Source organism: Echinops telfairi, unplaced genomic scaffold (genome assembly GCF_000313985.2).
Source record: "Echinops telfairi isolate 266 unplaced genomic scaffold, ASM31398v2 ScPeMD7_7457;HRSCAF=8495, whole genome shotgun sequence".
Taxonomy (NCBI): Eukaryota; Metazoa; Chordata; class Mammalia; order Afrosoricida; family Tenrecidae; genus Echinops; species Echinops telfairi.
This window is the reverse complement of record NW_022111357.1, coordinates 11,935,223-11,962,094: the sequence shown is the minus strand read 5'-3', so window position 1 is coordinate 11,962,094 and position 26,872 is coordinate 11,935,223. Positions and strand designations below refer to the sequence as shown.

The following is a 26,872-nucleotide window of genomic DNA, read 5'->3' as shown; positions in this document are numbered from 1 at the left end:
GGCGGCTCAGCAGGTCTCCCTGGTCCCCGAGAGCGGGGCGGAGCGGACGGGACGTGCGCCAGGCCCCGCCCTCTCCAGGCCCCGCCCCACTCCGGCCATTGGCCACTGGGCTCGGGGGCGGGGCTGGGCTGGGGCTGGGGGCGCCCGCGGTGGCCGGCCGCGCTTCTCGCTGCCTCCCTCCCGGGGCTGCGGGCCAGCCGGCCGGCCGGGCTGAGCTGCGCTCGGGTTCCCGAGTCGGTTCCCGCGTCCGCCATGGGCAACTCCCACCACAAGCGGAAGGCCCCCAGCGGCCCGCGGGTCCGCAGCTTCTGGCGGTTCGGGCGGTCGGCGAAGCGGCCCGCAGGTAGGGGTGGGGGCGGGGCGGGGGAGGGAGGAGGGTCCCCTGCAGCAGCCTCCGCCACCGCTGCTGCCCCCTCCTGGGCTTGGTGGGTGTGAGAGTGGGGGGCCGGAGTCTCAGCACAGACCCCACCCCTCACAGGCACACAGATACACCCGTCCACAAGGATACCACGGGCAGGCACACATGCATGCACACAGGCACTCACAACACCCACTTAGCTGTGCCGACAAGCCGACACACAATCGCATGCACAATCACACCCACACTCGGGCACCATCACTGCAGGACGCACACCCGGAGACACACACCTATGCATACGGTTTCCACAGCCACACAAACTCCACCTCAGGCCGATTTAGCCATGCCTTCACTCGAGTCACGTAGATGCCGTGTCCAGTCATATACACAGATGTATACATACACAGCTTCCCAACTACAGTCCCCACGCGCGCGCGCGCGCACGCACACACACACACAGGTCGCCCCACTTGTTTCCCAGGCCTTAACCTCCAAATGGCTGAAAGTTTGCAGGGGGGGGGGAGACAAAGGTGGAGGGAGAACCAGGAAAGCTGAGGCTGGCCTCTGGGCCGCCTCCATCTGGAGTCGAACCGGTTTTCTGGGCTCCCTCCTCAGCTCCACCCGCGCTGCCGTCGCCGTCGTGACCCCCTCCCCTTGGTCCCCAGTCGCAGCCGCATCTCCCCCCTTTCAGTGCGGCCGCCGAGCTGGAACGCAGCCCTTCCTGCTGCTGCGGGATCCCTCCGCGGGTCACATTCCAGACTCCGATTGGGGAAGGAGGGGGAAGGCTGTTCACTAGAGGGCTGGGACCCGGGACTCCTGGTTTTCCCCCGTGGGCGGGTTAGGTCAGGGTGTCCCCCGAGTTCCGCCGGGTGCTGGAGGAGGACAGGCTGCGGAGGGGCCCTGGTTCCCTCCCCAGGTGAAGCCGGAGTGGGGGTGGGGCCGAGTGGTGGGGTCTGCCTGCTGTTAACCATTACCCATGCCTCCCACGGGGTGTCCCTAGGGGCCCGTGTTGGTATGGGGGAAGCGGGGAAGCCCAGTGGAGGTGTAGGAGAACCCACTCTTGGCTTCCCAGGATGGCTCATATTCCTAGAGATTCAGAAGGAGTCTGATGATCTCATCACACCCCATGGCGGGGGAGGGGTTGGGGTGCTAGAAAAAACCTGGGCTGGGAGTTGGGGGCAGCACTCTCCTCATTGCTCTGGCAGGGACCCTGGTGACCTTGAGCAGATTCAGGTCCCTCTTCTGGGCCTCCCTGGCTCCCACTGGGGGCCTGTTCGAAATTATGAGGAGGCTTCCATGACCCTGACTGTTCCCGCTAGTCATTTCATGGATGAGACCAAGGTCCAGAGAAGGGGGGCTTGTCCAAGGTCATTGATCTGCTGCAGTTTGAGGAATAAGAAGGGTAACTGAAACTCCCACAGGAAAAGGGTCACTTCTCTTCTGGGAGGCTCTGTGAGGATTGCTCATAGGAGGTGGGGGAAACATTGATGAAAGACTTTAGGCCCTTCAGGTATTACCCCCCACCCTCACCCTCCACCCCTGCCCCTGCAATTCATTCTGTCCCCTCCTGTCTGCCTTCTCACTTGGGGGTGGGACTAGGGCACTTCATCTACACTCTGAAGGTCCTCTGATATGATGATTTCCTGAGGACCAACTGTGGGCCCAACTTGTGACCATCTGTGGTTGGGGAGAGAGGATAAGAGCTGTGCCTACAGCCTCCGGTCCACAGGCCCTTAAGGAGGTGAGGACGGCCTTTTTAAGGAGGGACCATGCCTGGGCTCCCAGCAGCTTGTGGGTTGGTTCCCCTAGCCCTTGTTGCAAACGAAGCAGGGGTCAAGCAGGCTTGCAAGCAATGTCCAGGCAAACCAGAAGTAAATGTGGGCACTGGGGAGCTGCCTCGGTTCTAGAGAGCTGAGAAAGTGGCCCTAACTTGGCTTTGAAGTACCTGCAGGGATTGGAGCAGGATTGTTGATTAGGTGAGAGCTTATGGTTGGGAATGTGTTTTAGCTGGGAGGTGTGGTCATGAGCAAAAAGTTGGAGGTGGGGAAGGAAAGGAGTGGAGATGCCTTCCTTGTGTCCCAAGAGGCAAAGAGGTCCCACGGAAGACACTCTTTCATCGCTTTGCTTATAACTTGTGCTGAGGGTTCTAAGCCTTCTCCAGACTCAGCCTTGGTGGCAGTTACAGGCCCAGAGGTGACCACGGGACCAGCATAGTACCCATTTGTGAGAGGCTGAGGGACAGACTGCCAGTCTGGCAGGGAGGGCTGGAGTCTATAGGCCATAGGGAGCCAGGGAAGGTGTTGGAGCAAGGGAGGGGCCTGTGAAAGTGGTGTGTAAGGAAGATGGCTCCAGGGTGGAGGCAGGTGCAGGCAGGACAGGGAGTGGGGTGCAGAGCGGAGGCTCAGAGAGCAGTCCAGAGGCTGTTGGTGTAATCCAGGGGAGAGGTGATGAGGTGAAGGCTGGGACCAGGTTGAGGGCTGTGGGTATGGCAGTTGAAGAGATTATGGAGATGGTGGCAGAACTGGTAAGATCTGGGATTGATCGGACCATGAGAGACAGATGAAGGTGCCTGCTCCCGTGAAGATGTACAGCCTTGGGAACCCTACATAGGGTGGCTATGAGTGGAAATCAACTCGTTGGCAGTGGGTTTGGGACTGATCAGAAAGAGTCTTGATTGGCAGAGTGGGTAAGTCTTAGACTTGAACAGTAAAGTTGTCACCAGCTGCTCCAGGTGAGAAAGATGAGTTGGTCTATTTCCATCAAGATTTACAGCCTCAGAAACCCCCGGGAACAGTTAAGTCCCACCCTGCCGCGGACTCCGTGGCAGTGGGTGGGGTGGGTTTGGGATCAGTTGGTGAAGCATTGGGGATAGGGAGGGGCTGGAGCTGTGATCAGCCATTTGGCTGGGGGGGGCAGGGGGCGGCCAGGGTGGTAGAGATAATAACAATTGTACTGAGACACTAGCTATTTCTTAGCTTACTCACTCCATCCGTGCTCAGCCCCTGGCATTCATGAATTCATCTCTCCTCCAGCACCCCGATGAATTAGGAGCTGATAAACTCCCGATTTTATAGTTGTGGAAGCTGTCTCTCAGAGAAGTGCACTTGTCACACACATTGTAGGCCTGAACTTGAAATCCAAGTCCATCAGATTCTGTGTGCCTATAGCCAGGGTGAGTGAGGGTGGCCTGTCCTGCCTCTGGGTAAAGAGAGCCTGAGTCTGGAGGGAGTTTAGACCATGCTAGGGAGGACCAGCATGGTAGGTGCTGGTGGGTGGGTGGAGAGACAGACTTGAGAAGCCATCCTTGAAACCCCCTAGGACTCAGCTTGAGAACAGGTGGGAAGCGGAAGGGCGAGCCAGGAGTCAAAGAAGGCCTGGTCTGGTGGATCAGATGTCCCTGGAGGGAAGAGGAGGGTGGCAGACACTGGAGAGGGGGTGTCATTATTGGGAAGACACTGTAACCTACTTGGATATTTGGCCTGGTTTCTTGGGGAGTGGCCCCAGCCCTCCTCTCTTGGGTACTTGGTCCTGGGCAGGTGGGCGGGTGGTCGAGTGTGTATGCATTCAGAGACCAGGGGCACCCTTTCCGTTCTCACACAGTGTGCGCCCGCTTTACACACCTCCTCAAGACTGGGTTTGTTTTCATCTTGTAGATGGGGAGACCGAGGCTCAGGGAGGGGGTGAATTTAATCCTTTTCCTCTGTCTCTGGACCAGGGAGGCCTGGGGTCTTTCATAGGTCCCATGGCTTGGAGACCTGGGGCCCCTCACCCCCAGCTTCTCTCTGTCTCCGTCTCTGTCCCGGGTGGAGACATGCGATCAGCTCTGTGCCCAGACTTGCTTGTGGGACTCCTGGGTTTCCAGTTTAGGGGCTGGCTCAGCCCTCTAGATGGGGATCTGAGATAGTGAAACTTGGGATCCCACGCCCTGGTGCAAAGTGGGGAACCACCACCTTCCTTCTAGGGGCAGAGTTATCTATAATAATAATAGCGGCTCCTTAGAGACCATGCCTCCCACCTCACTGATGAAGAAACTGAGTCCCATAAAAAGGTAGTGCAGCTAAAGCTTCAGCTCAGGATTGACACCCAGAGCAGTGCTCCTTCTACTTCACCCACTTGGGGATACCTGGCGTGGACCAGGTGTCCCCTTCAGATGTGACAGGAGTGGGGGGCAGGCACTGATAGATAGGGAGGCGATGTTAAGTGCCCCTGTCAGACTTTATCTTAATGGTCCTTAGCTCCACTTGAGATTGGAAGAGAGCTCAGAAGAGGGCTGGAGAGGAGGTGCTGCTGGTGGCTTGGCGAGAATGGTGGCAGCCAGTTAGAATGGGCTCACCCTGACTGCCAGGACCAGCTGGGTGACTTTGGGCAAGTCACCGGCCTGCAGGGGTGTCTCTGTATGGTGAGGGGTTTAGTGACACTTGTGTGTGTGTGTGTGTGTGTGTGTGTGTGTGTGTGTGTCTCAGTTGGCACTCCACAAATGCTATTGGATCAACGTCAGAGAGTGGAAAGGAACAGGGACCTGAGAGGAGACAGGCGCCCTGTGATGGCTGCCGGTGGACGGTATCTGTGTGTTTCTACTTGGTAGCAGCTTCTTCCTCGGCATTCAGCGGGCACTCCGAGTGGTGCCAGCCATACAGACACGTGGCTCTTAGCCAAAATGCTGTCTGCCCAGAAGTGCCTTGGAAGAAAGGCCTGTCAATTTGTTACAAACAAAAAAAGCCTCTGAAAACCCTCTGAGTACACTCCAATTCTCACACACTTCTGGGCCACTGTGAGTTGCACGCAGCAACAAGTGGCACTGGTCGGCACCCTGGGAGGTGGTGGGTGTCTGGCCCTCCTTCCAGAGACAAGGTTGAGTCCTGTAAGGAAACCCGTTGCTCCAGAATCAATTTTGCAGCGCTGAGTTGAGCTGCCCCATAGGTACTTTATGGAAGTGGAATTCTGCCCGAGGAGTGGCTGGTGGATTTGAAGCACCGACCTTTGGGTTCGCAACTGAGCTCTTCCTTCACCACTTGGCCACCAGGGCTCTTTGACCAAGGTCCAGAGAGGTGGCTTCATTGTCCAGACCTGCAGTCAAGCCCTAGCCCTAGCCCTAGCCCTGTCCTCTCAGGACTTCCTGGTGGCTGCCACTGAACTCTGGGAATGCTCATGCCTGGAGGGAACTATCCAGAAGTCAGAATGGCACCCTGGCCGCAAAGAATGCTCACGTCACTGTCCGGAGCAAGGGGTGCCCTGGAAACTCATTACAACACTATTCATAGGGTTGTAGCTAATTCCTGTCCTCCACACTGCCGGTGGCCCCAGTGCCCTGTGGGACTGGATCAGCCCCTCCCAGGAAGGCACTCCCTCCTTCTGTATTTACCTTAGAACCGGCTGGTCAGCTCTGCCCCTGCGGGGGTGGGGCGGGTGCTACCTGGAGGGAGGAAGGAAGGAGGCTGATTCTTGTGTTGGGGTGGGGTCCCACTTTGGTTGGGGCCTGAGGCTGTGACTACCCCCTTTCCTTTGAGCTTCCCCAGACTCCCAACCACCCAGGCCATTTGGAGTGAGGCTCAGGTGCATGCAGATCTATACAGCAACCACCTTGCTAGGTGACCTTGAGCAGGTCACTTTCCCTTGCCACTCCTTCCTGTGCTCCTTGGAGAAGAGGGGCTTTTTTGGGTACCCCTCTGCTTTCCTGTTGGGTATACTAGGAGACAGGAGAGAAAATGCTTCCTGAAAGCTTTTGTCGGGTTCACTTCTTTTTGGGGGTGACAATGAAATGACCTACACACCCAAGGTCTGTACCCCTTCACCCCACACTCACCTCTCCGGGCCTTTGTTCTCGTGTTTGTATGGAGAGGGGTTGGGACAAGGGACCCCTGCACACAAGTCCTGCCTTCTTGGCTTGGCCGGGGGAAGGCTGAAGCTCATAGCTCCAGGCGGGAGCTGGGCGAGAGGGGAGAGCAGGGTTGACCCACAGGGTTCCAGCTCCTGATTGAGGCCACCTGGGCAGCTGTGCCCTGCCCCCTCATTCCTCTCTCCTGAGTCAGCTCTCCCGGCTGTGGGCGCGCCCCGCCCCCGCCCCTAGCTCTGGAATGGGGCAGGTTGGGGCCTCACCCCTAGGATGGTGCTGCCAAGACGGAGTGCGCCTGCGCGCTCTCGCACACACGTGGCCTTGAGGGACAGGGGCTCCCTCCCCCACTCCCTGTCCCCAGGCGCAGGAAAGCCCCGCAGTGGCGAGTACACACACCTGCCTTCATGCAGATGCCGCCGCCTGGCAGGGCCCTGCGTGGGTCTGTGCAGTGGCGCCCGTGGGTGAGGAGGCCTGAGTGTGCTGTGTGGACGTGGTTCTGGGAGCGCACACCTGTGAAGCGTGCGCCTGTACCTGCCTGGTGGACTGTACCCAAGTTCAGGAACTTGCGTGGGTGCTTCTTGTGTGCGGTGGGCATGGCTGGGAGCAGCACCTCTAACCAGATCCTGGAAGCCACCTCCCGGAGGTGGGGGAGCTGTGGCCTCCGCCCAGGCAGAAAGGCCTGGCACGGAGCCTTACATATGGCCTTGAGCAAGGTCCTTTCACTTACTGGGAAGTGTCCTCCAATTCCCCCCCCCACCCCAAAGGTCATGGGCTCCTTTCCAAGCAAGCCTCTAGTTGTGCCCAAGGTGGCACCTGAGGCATCCTGCTTCAGCCCAGCTGTGAGGGGGAGGGCTGCCCAGGAGTGTTGCCAGGGCAACCAGATGTTATCAAATGCTGAGAGCCCTTGAATCCCATTGGAGAGTGCCCAGCTGTGGCCCTGACCACCAACTGTTAGCCTGGAACCTTGAAGAGCGATATTTCGCCACCGTGTTGAAGCAGGAGCTAGGTTGAGGTTTCTCTGCTGCTGGTGGGGTGGGGGTGGGTAGGTGGAGTGGGGGAAGCTGAGGGTGAGTGTCCTGAAAAAAGCCACCTGAGTCCAGCCCAACAGTGACTAGGCGGCTTCTTCTGACTCTGCCTTGAAGGGTACCTGCAAGGTCCTGCTTTGTCCGCCAGCACTTGGCCTGATGACAATGGACTCACCCTGGAAGTGAGCCTGCTGCTTCTCGTCTGTTTGGGAGGACCTGATAAGAGGGGTGGATTGGGGTCAAGGGACCTCCAATTTGAAGAGATGCAGGGACCCATCTGTTCTTAGAAGAGAGAGGGGGTTTGTGTCGGGCATGGTGGACAGGGCATGGCTTTCGGACTCCGGATGTCCTGAGTGTGAGTGCTGCCCCACCACTTCCAGCTCTGTAATGCTTGCCCTCTCTGGCCTCCATCACATCTGGCATGTGAGGACAAAACTGCCTCCTCCTTAGGATGGCTGTTTCGATGTTGGTGTGCTTGTGTACATACACTCCCCACACCTTTGTGCTTGGCCATGTATGGTCTCGGCGCTGGAAAGGGGTCCGGTGGCGTGGAGCCACTGTGAATCCTTCCATCCCTGGGGGCGAAGGGAGGAAGAAGGGTGCTGGGTGGGAGGGGTGGCCTCTGTTGAGTTTGGGGTGCAGCACTTTCTAATTTACTGACCATCAGTTACAGCCTTAGCTACTCTCTTCAGAGTTGTCTACCAGAGGGAGCCCGCTAGTGAGTCACTACCTTCTTTAAAGGCTGAGTGAATGACTTCCTGGGACGCGAAATCCAGACTCTTAACAAGGCCTGTTAACAGGGGCCCTACCTGACCTGGGCCCAGTCCTCCTCTCTTCGGCTCCCCACACTGCAGTCAGGTCTGCCAGCCTCTGTCCCAGGAAACCCACCAGGACTGCGTGGAGGGGCTCCCCCCCGCACCTCAGTTCTAAGTTCATTGGCCTTACCTAAAGTTAGGCACCTCAATCCCTGCCCCAGCTCCTTGCTTTTCTGCAGTCACTCTCAGAAACCATTCGTGGGTCTCATCTGTGTGTTCCTCAAATGTCTATTCAATCCACAGCACGACTTAGTTGTGAACAAGGCAGGTGTCCCTCAGTACCTGCAGACCGAGTGGTTACAACAGGCTTATGAAGCTGTCGGCGTTTTCACCAAAGTCATGCTTGGTGTGTGCTGGACCTGACTCCCCTCCCCTGCCCTCTGCCCGCACTCGGAGCTGTGTCCTGGTTAATTCTGTTCTTTCTGATGGGTGATCCAGCTCAGACTCACTGGGGCCCGTGGAGAAAACTGGAGAAAACGCCAGGGGGCTAGAAGGAGCCCTGGTGGTGGCCTGGTTATGTGTTGGGCTGAGAACCGCACGGTCCGCTCTATGGGAGAAAGACTGGGCTTTCTACTCCCTTAAACAACCAGTCTCGGAAACCCACAGGGGTTCTTTGAGTTAGCATAGACTCCATGGCAGGGAGGTTTTTTTTGAGGGAACTAGAAGGTTGGCCTTGAAGATCTCAGGAAGCTTCTCTGGGGCTCTGGTGGCACATTGCCAAAGTGGGAAGAAAGTCCTTGGAAAGTGTAGGCTGAACATAAACACCAGGGTTTGTTCTGTGCAGACCCCAGGCCTCTGGGGACCTCCGCTTCTGGCACTGCCAACCTCGGAATACACGCCAGCCGGGAGGGCCTGGTGGGGACCGTCATGCCAATCCTGGCCTGGTGGCACCTCCATCCACCATCTGGCAGCGGGACCTCCTCCTTAGTGGGCACTAAGAATGGAAGATCTAGCCTGCCCTGGTAGCCTGGCTCGCTCCAGGGCCCGGCTTGCGCAGACAGCGAACCTCAGTTTCCCCCACTCCTGTGAGGGGCGGGGTCAGAGGGTGGGCGGGATCAGTGGCGGCGAAGGTGGGAGGACCTGGGAGCAACCCCGCCCCCTTCTGTCTGTGGTCCTTGCTGTGCAGCGGGCCGGGCGGCTGGCAGCCCCTCTTGCTGGGTAGCGGAGGAGGCGCCGCCCTGGGAGGCTGGTTAGCTAGGGGACGTCCCCCTGGCGCCGCAGTCATGGTAGTGTTCCTGGGCCGCCACCTCCCGGCGCTTCTCGGGCTCTTTAAGAAGAAGGGTAAGTGGGTGTGGCTGGAGGGGGTGACGTGGAGGTCCCGGGCACCCGTCCTTAGCAGACCCGTTTGTAGACCTTTACCGGGAAAGGTGAATGCGGTGGGGGTGGGGTTAACTAGACTCCTCTCCGCGGCTGCCTCGCCTTTGTCCAGCGGCTTTGCAGGCCGCCTTTGTCTGGGACCTGCGTGTGTTTGGGAGGATGGGTTCTGGAGGCCCTGGCCTTGAAGCCTGAAGTCCCAGGGTAACCCACACTTGACTGGGCACCACTCATTAGCTAAGAGCAGAGAGCCCAGTGCACCCCAAGGTGCGAGAGGATGGCTGTGGGGAGCAGTACAAAGTTAGGGAGCACTGCCATATGGGGGGGGGGCGGGAAGCATGTGGGGCCCCATGGTGAAGTTCTGGAGAGAGGGGCCACTGTCCACCTCCCCCTTCTGGGAACCGGGCTTCTCAGGCCAGGGCCAAGGATATGTCGGGACTCGAGGAGGCAGAGGGGTCCCCAGCCTGAGCCTGAGCTGGGTGGCGCCCTTGGAAGCCTGGAGTGGAGACCTGCTGGGTGGGCAAGGCCTTTCCCCATTTGGAATCAGTCCCTACTTGTAGCATCAGGAGACTGGGCTTGAAGACTAGGGGTGGGGATGCTCCGACCTTGTCCGATTGCTGCAGATTTACCCCCAGGGCAGCTGCTCCGGCGCTTCCTCAGCCAAGTATCTTGAGCTGAAGACCCTGTGCCTGGGGTGGGGCCATTTAAAGGGCTAGTTAGGGTCTGGTCCCTCAAGGTGCTGCCAAGGCCACGTGACTGCAGCTTTTGCTTATGTTGTGGGTTCCATTTAAAGAGGTTGTTGGACTGCTAACTGCTGACTCAAGCCCCCGCCCCCCACCAGGATTAGATGACCTGTTCCCCCCTATGGGCGGGGCCTGTAACTAGATCCTTTGTAATGGATCCTTGGCTCCTATGCACCAGGGGCCTGGCTGGGGCCAGGGCCTTCTGGAATGGGGGATACCTGACATTGCACCCCCAAAAGGCTGAGGCTGCCTTGGCTGGGGTGGGGGGCTGGGTCCTTGGCCCCCTCTTGCCCTGCCCATCCTCCCACTAAGGGCAGCCACATGGGTGAGTAGGGCACCCACCAGGCCCCATCGTGGTCTATCCCTGCTCCTTAGGATTTTCTGGGACTCTGCTGATTACCCCTTTTAGCTTATGCCCCACCCCCCTTTTCAATTCTTCCATGGCATCTTCCTAGACTTGGGCCAGGGATTATGTGGAAAAGGTGGTTTCTTATAAATTGGGCGTGGGGTCTGGAAAGGTCACTGTGCTTGCTGTGAGCCATGTGCTTAGGGGTTGTTGCATGGGGCCTGAGTGGGGTGTGGTTATGTGGCTGTCTGCACACTGTTTGTGTGGGTGCCGAATGGGCACGGCAGGCATTAGTTATGTGGTAGAGTGCCCAGATGTGTTATGCTTGGTTGCTGCTACTGCTGTTTGCATACAGAGAGGCCTGTGGGTGCGGCCCAGTTATAGGATGCCCTCGGGTAGTGTTCTGCTGGGGGCCCCTCAGGATGGGGATTCTCATGATGGGTACCCGTGTATTTGGGCATAGTTTCTGTATGCACATAGCACATGAGGGCTATGTGTGCTGAGCGTACGCCCCAGAACTGTGGGTTGTGTGTCCGGGCATGGGCTGGGTTGCATGTGGGTGAGTGCAAGCACTGTGTGTGGTCTGTGGTCCCTGGGAACTCCTTTGGGGCCTGTGCCTTTTGGCCTTACTTCCCTACTTCTTCCGTCCCACTAGGCTCTGCCAAAGCTGAGAATGACAAACGTCTGAGCACAGGGCCTGGCCAGGGGCCAGGGGCAGGCGTGGATGAGCAGTCGGACAATGTCTTCTTCCCGCGTGGGCGGCCGCCTCACTTGGAGGAGCTGCACACACAGGCCCAGGAGGGGCTGCGCTCACTACAGCACCAAGGTAACCTCCTCCCAGCCGCCTGGCGTCCACGAGCGAGTCTTGTCCTCTCAGCTCTCCGGCTGGCGCTTTTAACTCGGTGTACTCTTTTTGTGTTTTACAGAAAAACAGAAACTGAGCAAGGGGGGTTGGGACCATGGAGACACCCAGAGCATCCAGGTGCGTGCTCATGCCCCCAGCCCAGTCTGACTCAGCCCTTCCCTCCATGCCTGACCTCTGACCACCCTCTGGGGCTGGTTCCCCCAGGTAGCCTGAAGGCTAGTCCACTGCAGCACTAGGTGAGGGGCGGGTGGGTGAGTGCAAAGCCCAGGGTCAGCTTCCCTCAGGCCTCTTCTTCCCTCCACAGTCCTCGCGGACGGGGCCGGATGAAGACAGCATCTCCTTCTGCAGCCAGGCCACGTCCTACACGGGAGAGACCTCCACCGCCGAGGACGCGCTCTCCATCCGCTCCGAGATGATCCAGCGCAGAGGTGCGGGGCCTGCCCAGCAGGGGGTTCCCAAAGCTGTGTGACTCAGTGAACTCCGGACGCCCCCCAGGACCCTGTGTCCTCTGGGAGCTTTGTGACGCGTGTGGGCTCTGAGGTGGGGAACCTGCGTTCTCTGAGTGTTGAGAGTGACTGGCTGTGTGACCTCTCTGAGCTGCAGTCCGCCGGTCTGTGCAGTGAGGACAAGGAACTCATGGGCAAGGGTTTCAGCATGCTGACCGACAACAGCAGAAACCACACCTGTGGCCACAGCACAGAGCCACGCTTTTCCACAGGGCTTCCCAGTCTATGTAACTCTGGGAAGAGATTGCCACACCTTCCTCTCGCAGAGCAGCTGGTGGGTTTGACAGGCTGAGTGCTTAACCACGGTGTCACCAGGCTCGTGGGCACCATGGTGAGCACTCACTGAATGGAAATGATCATTATCGACCTGGCCCAGGCTATGTTCAGTCTAGCCTCCTTGACTCTAAGAATTTATTTCTGCAAGATTATTAGTACTCGCGGCCTGTACAACGTGCCCAGAGACCGAACAGCTTCTCTAATGCCTTCTCCCCGCCTTCCCCCTCCAGGCTCTACCTTCAGACCCCATGACTCTTTCCCCAAAAAGTCGGGGCGACGGCGGCGCACGCGGCGGAGCACGGTGCTGGGGCTGCCGCAGCACGTGCAGAAGGAACTGGGTGAGTGAGCCTGGGCCGGGGACAGGGGTGAGTGGAAGCCCTGACCAGCCCCCTGTACTGACTCCTGCCTCCTGTGCGTCCTAGGCCTGCGGAATGAGCGAGAGGCCCCAGGTACCCCCCGGCCTCCTGGCCCCCGGGATGCTGTGCGTATCCCCACAGTGGACGGCCACTCGGCAGGCTTGGCCTCCGGGCCAGGGGTCCGGGTGTCCCTGCAGGCACTGGAGGTGGAGGCTGAAGCGGGGGCTGAGGCCCAGGCGGAGGCCATGCTGCAGCGCCACATTGACTCTGTCTATCGGGATGACACCCTCGTTGGCCGGTCCACAGGGGCCCGGCCCCCTCCACTGACCCGGCCCATGTCCCTGGCGGTGCCTGGGCTGACCGGAGGGGTGGGGCCTCCAGAGCCCTTAAGCCCAGCCATGTCCATCTCGCCCCAGGCCACTTACCTCTCCAAACTGATCCCACACGCGGTGCTGCCCCCCACGGTGGACGTGGTGGCCCTGGGCCGCTGCAGTCTGCGCACACTGAGCCGCTGTAGCCTGCTCTCTGCCAGCCCAGCCTCCGTGCGCTCTGTGAGCCGCTTCTCGTCGGCCTCGAGCCCCCGGCCCCACAGCCGCCATCCTTCCTCCTCCAGCGACACCTGGAGCCACTCGCAGTCCTCAGACACCATCGTGTCTGACGGCTCTACGCTCTCTTCCAAGGGTGGCTCTGAGGGCCGGCCTGAGAGCTCCGTGGCCAGCACCGGAGTGGCACCCCTTCCCCAGGGGGGCAGCGGGAGGGGCTCTCCCAGTGGGGGCAGCACTGCGGAGGCCTCAGACACAACCAGCATTCGGAGTGGCGGGCAGCTGTCCAGCCGGAGCGTATCCCTGCGGAAGCTGAAGCGGCCCCCGCCACCCCCCTGCCGGACCTACTCGCTCCACCAGCGGGGCTCAGCGCCCCCTGAAGGGCCTTTGGGGCTACCACCCAGGCCCGATCGGAAGCAGCAGTCACAGCAGCCTCGGCCACCCACCACGGGGGGACCCGAAGGAGTGGGGGCAACACCCTGTTCGTCCAGCTCAACAGGTAGCTGGGTGCCTGGCTTGTCTCCAAGTGGCTCCCGGCGACCCCCGCGCTCCCCGGAACGGACACTCTCCCCCTCCAGCGGATATTCCAGCCAAAGCGGCACCCCTACCCTCCCTCCCAAGGGCCTGACAGGTGCCCCTGCATCCCCAGGCAAGGCCCAGCCCCCTAAGCCCGAGCGGGTCACCTCGCTGCGATCTCCCGGGGTTTCCGTCTCCTCTTCCCTCACTTCCCTGTGCTCCTCTTCCTCCGACCCGGCCCCCTCAGAGCGCTGTGGTTTGCAGATGTCAACCACTCTGGGTGACAGGTTCGCCATACCTCCACACCCCAAGGTGCCCGCCCCCTTCTCGCCACCCCCCTTGAAGCCCAAGAACCCTAACCAGGCTGTCCCTGCTCCGGCTGCCCCTGCTCTGGCTTCTGGGCCCGTCTCTACACCTGATGCCACCCCTGAGGCCCCTCCTGCCTCTCAGACATCCCTGACCCCACCCCAGGAGTCTCCTGTCGTCTCCAAAGACCAGTCACCCCCACCATCCCCACCTCCACCTTACCATCCGCCTCCACCACCCACCAAGAAGCCTGAGGTAGTTGAGGATCCGCCTGCCGCAGCAACTGCTGAGGAGCCCCTCCAGGACCCCAGCTGGCCCCCACCCCCACCGCCTGCGTCCGACGAGCAGGACCTGTCCATGGCCGACTTCCCCCCACCCGAGGAGGCCTTTTTCTCTCTGGCTGGCCCCTCGGACCCCCCAGAGCCTGCCTGCTCCCTAGTCACCTTGCCCCCTGCAGCCACTATCTCTTCCCAGAACCAGCCTCACGGTGCCCCAGAGCCCCCGGCCCCCCCTCCTCTGACTTCCACCTCAGTTCTGGCCAAGCCCCCCCAGAAGGAACTGGCGGGTGGCAGCAAGAGCAGTGGGGCTGCCAGGGAGGACTCAGGCACACCCCTGGTCACTCCCTCGCTCCTGCAGATGGTGCGGCTGCGCTCTGTGGGCGCGCCCACATCTGGTCCAGCCCCAGTACCGGGGCCAGCAGCGCCCCAGAAACCACTACGGCGGGCCCTGTCAGGGCGGGCCAGCCCAGTACCTGGCCCCTCCTCGGGGCTGCATGCAGCCGTCCGACTCAAGGCCTCCAGTCTGGCTGCCAGCGAGGCACTTGCAGGTGCCCAGGCCAACGGGCCAGCTGAGGTTGTGCCGCGGTCACCCCAGTCTCCTGCCCCTGTGGCCAGCTTCATATTCTCCAAGGGCACCAAGAAGCTGCTGCGGGAGCGGCCGGGCTCACCCGAGGCCCCTGTGGACCTCCAGCGGAATCTGGTTGCCGAACTTCGGAGCATTTCTGAGCAGCGGCCTTCCCAGGCCCCAAAGAAGCCCCTAAAGGCCCCCCCACCTGTGGCCCGCAAGCCCTCTGTGGGAGTGCTCCCGCCCTCCTCCCCTAATTTTCCTCGGGCTGAGCTCCTTCCTGCGCCTCCCACCAACGGGCTCCTTCACGCTGAGACCAGGACTAAGGGGGAGCCGGCTGAGAATGGAGGCACTGAGCTGCTGGTGAGCCCAGAGCATCGGCAGCAGGGCCTGCCTGGCCCAGGTACAGTAGTGGGGAGTGGCGTCCTGAGGATGGGAAGCACCCGAAGCCATTTAGGGCTCTTTGGAGTGTTTGGGAAGGGTGAACTGTCACCGGCATGTCCCACAGTGGAGGGAGGGGCTTGGCATGTGGGCACTTCAGAGCCTCAACTGCAGCTTTGCCACCTGATCTGCCTGTCCCAGCCCCAGGCTCCTTGTGGGAAGGGGTGGGGCCACACCTAGAATGGGGTTGAGTTAAGTTTAAGGGACAGGAAGAGGCTGGGGTCCCTAAGTGTCCCTGCCTTTTCCCCACAGACCCACCCAAAGAGCTGGTCTGACTGCCTCACTGGCCCTGCTGGCTGGCACACCCCAGGAAAAGAATCTCAGGGACCTGAGCAGCTCCAAGGACGAGCGGAGCGGGTGGAACCTAACCGCGAGGAAGCCTGCAGCCTTAACCTCACGGCCTTCAATATTTATGCAAGCCTGGTGTGGGTCCCTGGCCCCCAAGTCATCCATCGGCCCTCATGCCTTTTCCCAGATGGACTCACCTCTGGCGGTAGCCACTGCAGCCCGGGCCTTACTCATCTAGAGAGGGGGTAGCTGCGCCCCCTGCTGGTCTCGAGGCCACACAATTGGGACCAGAGCACCTTGCTTGTTTTTTGGTGGTCTTTTTACCTTATCTGACTGAGCTCAGAATCATGCACATTATAGTCCAGAATCCACGCCCTTTGGGACAGTGGCTGCATGTCCGTCTCCGCCTGGCCCCGAGTCTGTTCATGTGGCAGCAGCCTCCCTCCCTGCAGCCTGGAGCTGGGACCCACCTGTCCCTGTGCCCTCACCCAGTGTGTGCATCCCTTAGTTCTTGGAGATGGGCAGTATTCCCACAGGCTTCTCCAGGCTGGGGGCAGGGGCAGGTCGGTGGTGGTCCAAAGCACAATGGGTACAGGGGAGCTTAACCTTCCCTTACCTCAACTTGCCACCACCCACCCTCCTGCCTTCCAGTTCTGCCCCGGTGCGCCATGGAGGACTGCCAGGGCCCGAGGGCGTGGAGGGTGGCCGGTGCTCAAGGCATCTGCTCGGCCTTTCACTCCATCAGGATGAGGGTGGGGCGGGTGAGCACAGCACACACTGGCAGGGCCTCCTCTTCCAGCTCAGCAGGGAGTCTGAGGCAGTGGCTAGAGAGCTAATTTGGGGAGCAGGCCAGGCCTGGCCCTGCGGCCTTCACGCTCCCATCTCTCTTCACTCTTGGTGCGTGTCCTTCCTGCAGTTGCCTCTGCACAGCCACTTCCACTGGGGATGCGCGCTGGCGTAAGGGGCAGGGAGGGGAGTCAGAGGTGGGTTTTATTCCAGACACTTCCCTGCCCACTGGAGAGGGCATGCGTGCTCTCGGAGAGTATGCTGGGCGGCTGCCCCTGGGTGTTAGCCTCTGCTGCCGATTCCTCCTCCAGCAGCTGTGCCTATTTTCCTGTTTCCTGCATGGGTCACCCCTAGGTAAGCCAGTGGGCTCTCTGAGGCTCGAGCAGTGGCCCTGATGCCTTGCTCACAGCAGCTGGGTGCCACCCAGGGCCACTCTCCTCAGCAGTGACTCCCCTCTGGAGAGATGGAGTCCCACCCCTGATGGGAGCTACAAGCAGGGCATCCTGGGAGAGCTATTTCCAGCCTCCTCAGCATCACTACTGTCTTCTCTCCATAGCTAGGAACCAATGTTCTGGCCCTGTCTTGCCTTCTGGGCCATGGAGAACTGTGCAGGGACACACTGCACATGCCCAGTAAGCTGAGGCAAGCAGACCATCAGTAAGCACTTCTGTGCGCAGAGCTCCAATCGGCCCCCAGGAGCCAGGCCCTGGCCACAGCCTTGGAGCTGCTGGAGGTGGGGGCCTTTGAACTGGTTCAACCCCTTGGTGAAAAGTTGCCTTTCTACCTGGGATCTACTGACTCAGAATCTACATTGTAGCAGGACTCTATCTAAGCAGCGCTGAGTATCTTGTTGAAACAGTCGAGATTCACCTTCAGTGTATGGGGTGATGGTGGTGGGGGACGGGCAGCCAGCCTGGTCTGCACCTATTGGGGGGAGTCGTGATCCCTCCCTCTCCCTACCCAATGTTACTTGAGCTCCTTTGTCCTCAGTCAGGATGTTCCAAGCTTCTTTCCTCTCTGAGGCACAGAGAACAGGAGGGAGGACCTGGAGAGAATTCTGCCCCCTGGGGTAAATGAGCCTGTCCTTGCGCAAAGGAGAGACCAAAAGCCTCTGATTTTCAATTTCTATAAAAATGTTAGAGAGAAATATATATATATATTTCTTTAAATTTTGGAGTCTTTGATATGTCTATCCAAACAATCTATCCCGTTTGCCCCAGAGCCCGAGTGAGACACGTGACAACACACCGTTATGTGTTTCATTGAAAGGTGGTAATTAATTAAAGAATTCAGACTTGGCTTGTGGCTGCTGTTTATTGAGGGTGGGTGGGTAGGCGGACCGGCCAGGGCTGTGGTGAGGGTGGGCCCACACTTCCCAGGGAGTTTCCTGTCGGAGGACCCAGAAGTGGGACCGCGGGAAAGCCAGGGTGTTCCCCGCTCAACTCCAAAGTCGGTCCGCAATCCTCAAAGATAAGCACCAGGGGCTGGGGAGGTTCCTGCAGCTACTTCCCCGTTCAGGTCTCTGTCCTCCCCGTCCATCCAGCTCCAGCCAGACACCTCTGTTCAGACATTTTATTTGAACTCATGGTGGCAATGGCTAATTTTGTGAGAGAAGCCAGCCATGTGGAGCAGCATTCCAACCGCCCCACCCAACGCTAACAGTACACAGCTGGTTCCCGACCTATAAACTCCAGGGGAATTCCAGGAACCTTGAGGCGGGCCCTGCCCGCCGAGTGCCAGGCCTCACGGGAAAGGTGCCAAGCACTTGGTAGACCACGAGGTGCCCTGCTTTCCCTTCTCTTTACTTTACAAATCCCACAGTTTCCTGTTGGGGAGAAGCTGTGGGCCCAGTCCAAGCTCCAGATCCCAGCCAAGGCACAGCTGCCAGAATCATGCCGGGGAAACCTGGGAATCAAGGTTTTTCCAATTAGAGAGGGTTGTGGCATTCGCCTTCTCTCCGAGTTAGTTACATGGAAACCAGATTTCTCAAAAGTCTGCTGCCCAGGGAAGATGGTAGAGCTGTCCTGCCCTGCTGCTGCTCCCTGGAAGTCAGCCAGGTGGATGGTCCTCGGATCTGTGGAGGGTAAGCTGCCCACCTAAGAAGACCCAAACCTGCTGCATCCTGTCCAGGGACGGGTGATGGGCGGAGGCAACGGAGGAGCCAGCAGATGACTTGGGATGATGGGGTGGGGGGGGGGGCCACCGCCCGGCTGGCTAGCTAATGTTGCCCCCTTTGAGTGATTGACAGGAGACGTTCCCCAGCTTGGTCATGAAGTTGGTTTGCTTCCACTGTGCAATGCAATCCTCCGAAATCTTAAAGTCAGCCTGGGCAAGAGACAGACAGACAGACAAAGTCAGTATACAGGTGGTGGTGGTGGTGGGACTGAAGATAGCAGGGCGTCCCTTTCCCCAGGGCAGTTTGCCAAAAGCCAGCATGCTGAGACCTTACAACCCCGGACACCTATTTTAGGGATTCCCCCGAAGATCATCGTGGGCGAGTGCCAAGGCCTGTGTCCCAGGGCCTCCGAGCGGAGACAGTCGGACCGACTCCACAGTGCCTACCGAGGTTTGACTTCAGCGACCTGACACACTCACTGCGGGCACTCCCTTCTCCATATTTCAGAAGGTGGGGAACTCGGCCTAAAGTCTGACAACGTGGGCTAACCATGGTAGAGCCCAGACTAAAGAATGCTGCCTTTGGGCACAGTACAGCCCAGAAAGACAGACTCACTGCTGACTGGTACCGCTAGATGGCAGGACTATGGCTATTTGACTCCTTCAGCTTTTAAAAAAAAGGAGCCCTTTTTTTAAAAAGCTTTTTTAAAAAAAAGCAGCCCAGCAGGGTGGCTGCTGACCGACAGGTCTGCAATTTAAACCCAGCAGCCGCTCCACCGGAGGGAGCTGTGCTGTCTGCCCCAGTGAAGATGTGACAGCCGTGGAAACTCTGCCCTGGAGGGTTGCTATGAGTCAGAATTCACTCAATGACAGGTTGCTGGTTTTGGGGGTACAGAATGAAAATTATGGCTGGTAAAAATGAGCTTGGAAAAAGCAGGAAGGAGGGAGTAGGCAGTGCTATTTGCTGTTGCAAGAGGGATATAGAGAGGAAGACGCCCTGGGCGCCCCGAGTGTTCTACTGAAGTCACAGGTAGTGTCAACTCCACAAGGAGGGATTTCTTGCTACTTAAACCACTGAGCAATAGTGTCTGATGGAGGTATTAAGCCTGTTGCTGTCTTGTCGATTCTAACTTAGAAACCCTCCCCCAAACGATTGGGTGGCTTGATAAGTTGTTAAATACAAAACTGATGATCTGAAATATACACTCCTATTTAATTCACAATGAAAAGTAAAAAACAAAAAGATAACCCCCAAAGCAGAACTCCATAGGTTTTTCTCAGCAAGTCACTAGGTCTCTTTCCCACAGAGACGGCCCCACACCCCACTCGACATTGGTTAACTGAGGAATTCCATGGATGGGCCACGTGAGCCCGTGCTTCGAGGGCAGAGGGAACGAGAGCTTTAAGGGGCAGGGAGGGAGGAAGGGTCCTGGTAGGGAGGTGATCCAGGCTCGCTCTCACTTCTGAGACCTGCTGGGGCTGGGGCAGGTACCCCGCTAAGTAAAAGGGGCATAACCTCAAATCGCCTGTCAGTGCTTATCAGTACACACACGGTCCTTCTAAGAGCACCGCCGTGAGCTCTAGTCCCATCTGTCTGGAGTGAAGAGGGGAAGGGGCTCAGGTGCAGGACCTCCGGCCGGGCCCCAATCACAAGGGCAGCCGTGCCTCCCCAGACAACTCGGGGATGAGGGGCAGCAACGACGACGACTTACCTGCAACTTCTCAAAGACTTTCTTCTTGGGCTTGAGCTCATCGTCTGGCTGGCCCTTCTCATAGCCCCTCACAAACACTCGCTCTCCAGGGGCCGAGCCTGCCGGAGGGTCCAGGGGCTCAACCTGGCGGCTTACCCCTTCTCTGGAAAGACACGGAGAGGTGAGGCCCCGGGCTGGGTCTTTACACTGGGCTTCTGAAGGACTTGGAGCATCCATGGAACCGGGACCCCCGCAGCTCATCACTGCCTTACATCTCTGGATATCCAGTCCTGACAGGGGAGATGCAGGAGAAAGTGGGGCCTAACAGAGAGAAGAACTTTACAGCCAAGCAGAACTGGGCTCGAATCCTGGCGCCAGCTGCCCACTCAGCAACATACACACTGCTGGAGACCTCAACTGGTTTTAATACATTAGCTTTGGGCAAAGGGCTTCACTCAGTGTAGCCTATGTATTAGCTTTGTTAAGGACTTCACTCAGTGTAGCCTATGTATTAGCTTTGTTAAGGAAGAGGAGTGTTCTCAGGGTTTCTCCTTGGCAGGGTGGAAGGGGCCCAGTCCCATTTTTGTTGCACCCCCCTCAGCCTCCCCCACGGCCTCACTCACGTGGAAGCGCACAGGAGCATGCCTTGGGACTCGACGCCGCGCATCTTCTGAGGCTTCAGATTGCACAGCACCACCACCAGCCGGTCCTGTAGTTCTTCCTTGGGCACAAACTGCACTAGGCCGCTCACCACTGTCCTCGGTTCAGCTTCCCCCACGTCAACCTTCTCCACGTACAGGCTGTCTGCATCGGGGTGCTGCCAGCAAAAGGCATCAGGGCCAGAGGGTGTCAATGGAGCAGAGCATGGGGGCTGGCCAGCCCTGGACTCCAGAAGGGAACATTCTTCACATGGGCCGAGGGACCGTCTGAGAGCAAACTCCCTTTTCCGGGTCCCAGAGAGCAGAATGAGTAACGGGAGCTTGATTGCTGTGTATGGAGGGGAGCTCTAGCAGAGCTTCAAGACCCTGGTGGCTGCCACTCTGCCTACAGGCCACACCAGGGAGTCCTGGGTGGCCTCACCATCTGAAGCTGGAGCAGCGGCAATTGCAAAGCAGCTCTGGTCGTTGGGTCTGTATCAAACTCAAGCTCGCCGCCACTGAGCCAATTCTGACCCCGGGGACTGTACAGGGCAGGGCTGAACTGCTCCTGTAGGGTTCTGAGACCAACTCTTCACGGGCAGGGAAAGCCTGCCTCATTTTTTCCCATGGGTCTACATAGTGAAAACGCAATCCATGATGGGGGGAAAAAAAACAGCATCTTGGGTCTCAGCCACTGGTTGCTCCTTGGGTGTGTGTGTGTGTGTTTAGGGTAGGGATGGGGACAGACAAAGCGGCTGATTGAAGAGCAGGCCTGCAGCGAGTCGAGACCTGCTGGCAGTAGGTCCACCAGACTGGATCTACTGGATAAACAAGGGCCTTCTGACTAATATCCGGGCTGTGTTTGCTTGCAGAAGGTCCAAGGGCAGCGAGGAGCTGAGGCCTGGAATCCGACCCCTGGGTTATGACTTTCAGTATGACCTCAGGGACGCTATTTCTTTCTCCAGACCAGGTTTCCTCCAGATGGAAACACACCTGAGCCCTCATGGCCTCCCCAGGATGTACCTTCTCCACACTGACGATTTTCCCCACACGGATATCCAGGCGAGACGGGATGACCTCTTCTGGCTCTGAATTCTTGGCAGCAGGACCTTTGGCAAGTGGCTCTGGGAATGAGAAGAACCCCAAGAGGTCAGAATTCTCCTTCCCCATGCAGGCTGCTCATGCCAATAAATGAGGCCAGATTTGGCACCACATGCACAGTACCCAGCCAAGCGATCCTTGTTTACAGCAGTGCCTCTCAACCTTCCTAATGGCTCGACCCTTTCATACAGCTCCTCATGTTGTGGTGACCCCCAAACCATAAAATTTTTTACAGCAGTGCCTCTCAACCTTCCTAATGCCGCGACCCTTTCATACAGTTCCTCATGTTGTGGTGACCCCCAAACCATAAAATTTTTTTCATTGCTACTTCAAAACTAATTTTGCTACTGTTGTGAATCGGGCGACTCCTGTGGAAGGGTCGTTCCACCCCCAAAGGGGTGACCCACAGGTTGAGAACTGCTGCTTTATAGACCTTTCAGGGAAGAACAGGTCGGACTTTCATCTATTCTCTCTCCTAGGTGTTGGGCAGGGGCGGGGAAAGTAGGGCAATGGTAACTTAGCGGCCTTTCTACATTTCCATTCACACGGAAACACATTACTCCCTGAGTTCCCTGGGAGGGTCACCCAAAGCTCTCAATGTCAGTGTTTCAGCACCAGGGCTATGTGAGCCAACTGAGCCACTCAAAGCCCATGGAAGGGGCGGGGAGAGTCTGATGACAAGCTTCCCTGAGAAGCTGCCTCCACAGTTGTATGACAGACTCTCAACCTCTTGGCCTACCTCCACTGGTCTCACTGGGGAGCCAGACTTCAGGAACACAGGCTAAAATATCAAAGTCTATGCCTCCCCCTTCATAACTGAAACAGAGCCCACCCCAGGGACCAGTTCTCAGCCAAATGATAGCCAGGCCTATAATGTGCATAATATAAGACTAAAAGGGCAGCATGTACCCAATAACAAAGCCCAGACAGCAGGATGGTATAAGACAGGAGAAGGAATGGAGAACTAACTTACATGGTAAACTTCCAATAAACACTATAATAATAATAAAAACCAAGTCCTTGAATCATGCCAACATCTCTCCACAGTGCTGGGATAACAGGATGTAATCATTCCACAGCACTGACCAAGCCCAAATCAAGATGACCCAGGGCTCAAATTCCACATCATAAATCCATGAGGTCTGACATTCTGTGAGGTAAGGCATTTCTGCACTCCAGACGCCCTGGACATGGGACCCCCAATTTAACACAGGGGCTCAGTACAGGCTCTCTATCCTCTGTTGGCCTTACTCTGCTTCGAGGGATCTGGGTAGGCAGCATTGGCGAGTTTCTTCAGAGCAGGGGTATTAAACTTTTCCCGGATGGGATCCAGCAACTTGTTCAGGGCGACTTCAACGGAATTCTTTAGGTCTCCTGGGTGGACAACCTGCAGAAGTATATAAGGCTGGTGAGCTGAGGAACTTGAGCAGGACCCAGCACAGCTGGGCCTATTAAAGAAGATGCTCTTACGGAATGTACACTACTCATTTTCCCAGCAGTCTTATAGAGCCCCACAGTGAGGTAGATCCAGAAGTTAATTGACTTGTCAAAGAGCCAGCTATTTTGACCAGAATTTCACACTAAGTTGAGGGTTTCCGGAGGCTGACTAGGTCCTTGGGTGAAGTAAATGGTGGTTCGGTCCCATTCAGCAGTGCAGAGGAAGAAAGCCTTGCACTCTGAGATCCCAGCCAGACACCCCTTGGAGCAGTTCCACTATGTAGCACACAAAGGCGCCACTGAGTTGGAATGGACTTTTGTTTGTTCTAGAGCAGAGGTTCTCGATCTGTGGGTCGAGACCCCTTTGGGGGATCAAATGACCCTTTCACAGGGGTCACCCGATTTATAACAGTAGGAAAATGACAGGTAAGAAGTAGCAACGAAAATAATTTTATGGTTGGGGGATCAACACAACATGAATTGTATTAAAGGGTTGTGGCATTAGGAAGGTTGAAAACCAGTTCGAGAGGTTGAATATATTTATTAGTTTAATTCTTCTAGTCCTTCCATTTATGCTTAAAGCGATGGTACAAACTAAATATGATTTAGAAGCAGAGAAACATTCACACTGGTAACTGAAGATATAAAGCCAACCTAGGTGTACCCATACGAATAAGGGCATGAGTTAAGACTCACCTGTGTTAGCTAGCTGTGTGACCCTGAATTTGACCTCTTCACTTATCAAATGGGAATAGCACTATGTTTCAAATGGTGAAGAGGAGGATTAAGTCAGAGAATATGGGCAAAATTACTGACACTAGCACTCCCAAACCAAACTTACTGCCACTGACTTGATTCGGACTCATGTTGTCCCTAGAAGACAGGGTAGAACTAGCCTGTGGGTTTCAGACTGTAGCTCTTTACGGGAGTAGGAGCCTCAGATTTCTCCCCCAGAGCTGCTGGTGGGTTTGAACCATGGACCTTTTGGTTAGCAGCTCAGTGTGTAACCCATTGCCATCCGGTCCATTCCAACTCCTGGCGAGTCAGAGGAGAACTGCTCTGGAAGGTTTTCTTGGCTGTAATCTTTACTGAAGCAGACACATTACTGGGTGGGCTCACACCACCCAGCCTTAAGTTCGTCACTGAGCACAGACCATTGAACCATTTAGAAGTGCAGTAACTCAGTCGTTCTGGTTCTGCAACTATCACTTCGGACCCCAAGTCTGGCCTGCAAGGGTTTCCCAGATATCACCCAGGTACGAATAGCTGTCATGCAACCAGGCCTCCATTTTTGTTCCTGCTGCTCTTGCTTCATTTCCTTGGGAACTCTCGTTTTAACAACACACGTTAGCCCGTGCTGTTCATGACGGTAGCCACGCGTCTCCTGCAGACACTGACATATGAACGAGTGAACATCCAAGTCTTCAGCAGCAGGAGCCACACTGAGGGCTCAATAGCTGGAGAGAGACTGGTGGTCAGTGCTGACAGAATGTGCCCGTCATGACAGAAACTGCCACTGGATAGATAACCTTGACCCAGACCTTCCTTCAGACTCATCTCCATCCTTCTCCTTTCTCACCCCACGGACTGCTGTCGGGATGCGGAGTGGAGGGCAGGGTCTGTGCCCTGCCACCGATTGCAGACAGACTGGCATCAAAGGAATGGCTGTGAAACATCAAATCTTGAGCCTAAGGGTCCACACCCTTTGCTCAGTCTCTCTCTGCATCCGATGCTCAGATCCTCACCTAACACTGCCGCAGCCTGACCACCTCCGCTGTTGCGCAAGGAAAGGGCAAGCGAGGCAGCCCAGACCGTTGTCAAAAAACTGAGCTCACGAGCAAGTCCTTTGTGATGTTGAATCTAGACATGCCTCCCTGTGCTTCCCACCCACAGGGCTGGTTTGGCCCTTGGGAGCCACAAGAAGGAACTTAACCCTTCTTCCACGGGAGCCCTTCATATTTGGAAGATGTCTGAGCACACGTTCGCTTCCCAGGGAGCAGCCCCAGTCCCTTTGACTGTGTCTTTTTCTAACATGCTTTTGAGTGGTGCTGCTTTATCAGGCTTCTGAGACTGCCCCTTCTTGCGGCATCCCTCCTTCCATATACCCCAGGCTCTCCTACTAAGGGGGAAAAATTACACTCGCTGCCATCTAGACGATTCCAACTCAGAACCAGCCTATCAGGACGGAGTAGCTCCCGCCTGGGGTTCTCAGGCTATAAATCTTTCTGGAGCAGAACGCCCTGCTTTCTCCTGCAGAGCTGGTGGTCTGAACAGCCCGTTTCTCAGTCAGCCAAAGGAGCGGTTAACTGCAACGCCCCCAAGGGCTCCTTTGCAAGATGACAACAAAGCACCGGAGGGAGGGAGCGGTTCTGTTCAGCAGTCTCAGCAGCAATGGGTTCTATGATGTCCTGTAACAGCTGTGTCTTTTCATTGGATCCCGATTTATGGGCGCCTCCTCTTACTGCCTTTGGTTCTTCAGCCCAGCCCATCAAGTCCTCTGGAGAGTGAGTGGACACCAGGGTCATTTGACCCTTAGCCTGTGAACTACATCACTGAGAAACATTCGAAGCCCGGGCACATGACTGGGAGTGAGTTCCGAGGGGACTAGGCCTCCTCTGGCATTACCTCACCAGCAAAGTCCTTCTCCAGGTCCAAGTAAGCTGTGTAGGTCTTGTTTCCACCCCACTTCTCATCTCGAAGGATCACAAATTCTGCAAGAAAAGGAATCCATGCCGCTAAACCTCCTGGGAACTGCAGAGCCAGAATTCCTGATCCTACTGCATGAATGCATATTGGGGGCTTTGACCATCTATTAAGAATGTTTATGGTCGGGCACTTCATGGTTATGAATCAGATTTGTGGCCGTGTTGTATACCCAGCAGGCACCGATGCTCAAGGGGAGGAGTTGTGCCCTATTTCTTTTGTAGCCCTTGAGTTCAGTATAGAAGGGGCCCTGCAGGTTCAGCTAAGTGCTCGGCTGCTAACCAAAGAATTGGCTGTTCAAACCCAGCCAGCAGCTATGTGAGAGAATGACCTGGTGACACGGTTCCGTGAACGGGCAGTTGTGCTCTGCCACATGGGGTTACTTGTGTTGAGTCAAAGTCAACTTGATGGGACCTATAAGCAACGAGTTCAACATGCTTGTCCCCACCCTTGTTTCTATCTCCTTTGACCAGCGGGACATTGGGCTAGTCCAGTAACAAGCCCATGAAGAACTAAATGACAGTTCCGACCTCAACCCTCCATTCGTCTAAGAGGAATCAGAGCACAGAATCAGGGAAGCCAGGCTCTGGAGGCAGAGTGGGTGACAAACCCCATGCAGGGCTATGGCATTAGCTCTGCTCCAGCCTCGTCTATAAGAATGAAACAAGGGGCGTCTTACCAGATTTGAGGGGAAATAGGACATGCTTGATGAAGGACAGAACCCCATTGTTCTCCACATTCCCTGGCTCACAGAAGGCCTTTTTCAGCTTTTTCTTCACATCTTCCTTCCGATCAAGGAGATCAATCTTGGACTCCTAGAAGCCACCGAAGGGGGGAGAGACTTCTAATGAGGCTGTGCTCAATTACTGTGTGCACTTACAATTTTTTATTTTACTGGGCGCTCTTACAGCTCTTATCACAATCCATACATATATCCATTTTGTCAAATACTTCTTTACATATGTTGTCGTCATCTTTTTCAAAACATTTTCTTTCTACCTGAGCCCCTGGCATCAGCTCATTTTTCC

At 56.9% G+C, this 26,872-nt stretch overlaps 2 protein-coding genes across 5 annotated transcripts in view; one reads left to right on the top strand and one right to left on the bottom strand.

The window, feature by feature from the left end:
* Positions 1–252: 252 nt before the first annotated feature.
* On the top strand, positions 253–17,458 carry KIAA1522 (KIAA1522 ortholog). Of its 2 annotated transcripts, none has more exons than XM_045298810.1 (7): positions 253–343; positions 11,090–11,260; positions 11,361–11,416; positions 11,604–11,727; positions 12,312–12,419; positions 12,504–15,047; positions 15,338–17,458. In XM_045298810.1, the coding sequence occupies exons 1-7, from the start codon at positions 253–255 to the stop codon at positions 15,358–15,360; spliced, it is 3,117 nt and encodes a 1,038-aa protein (XP_045154745.1). In that variant the 3' UTR covers positions 15,361–17,458. The 2 variants fall into 2 exon arrangements, with proteins under 2 accessions (XP_045154745.1, XP_045154746.1); XM_045298811.1 differs by lacking the exon at positions 253–343 and adding an exon at positions 9,216–9,312.
* The window catches only part of YARS1 (tyrosyl-tRNA synthetase 1), a 26,875-nt gene continuing 17,457 nt past the window's right edge, over positions 17,455–26,872 (bottom strand). For 2 of the 3 annotated variants that reach the window (XM_004705001.2, XM_045298812.1), the window contains exons 7-13: positions 26,524–26,659; positions 25,767–25,852; positions 22,956–23,091; positions 21,627–21,727; positions 20,589–20,782; positions 19,987–20,128; positions 17,455–18,484 (exon numbers count right to left, since the gene is read on the bottom strand). In XM_004705001.2, the coding sequence (XP_004705058.1) occupies positions 18,374–18,484; positions 19,987–20,128; positions 20,589–20,782; positions 21,627–21,727; positions 22,956–23,091; positions 25,767–25,852; positions 26,524–26,659 (906 nt within the window). In that variant the 3' untranslated portion in view covers positions 17,455–18,373. Of the gene's footprint in view, positions 18,485–19,986; positions 20,129–20,150; positions 20,256–20,588; positions 20,783–21,626; positions 21,728–22,955; positions 23,092–25,766; positions 25,853–26,523; positions 26,660–26,872 lie in introns of those variants that run through there. The other variant, XM_045298813.1, reaches the window with a different exon arrangement.

Excerpts from the sequence above, each read along its gene's own strand:
- KIAA1522 (XM_045298810.1), top strand. The coding sequence starts at position 253 with ATGGGCAACTCCCACCACAAGCGGAAGGCCCCCAGCGGCCCGCGGGTC. Across the intron at positions 11,728-12,311 it reads CGAGATGATCCAGCGCAGAG|GCTCTACCTTCAGACCCCAT; the intron begins GTGCGGGGCCTG and ends TTCCCCCTCCAG. Across the intron at positions 15,048-15,337 it reads GCAGGGCCTGCCTGGCCCAG|ACCCACCCAAAGAGCTGGTC; the intron begins GTACAGTAGTGG and ends TTTTCCCCACAG.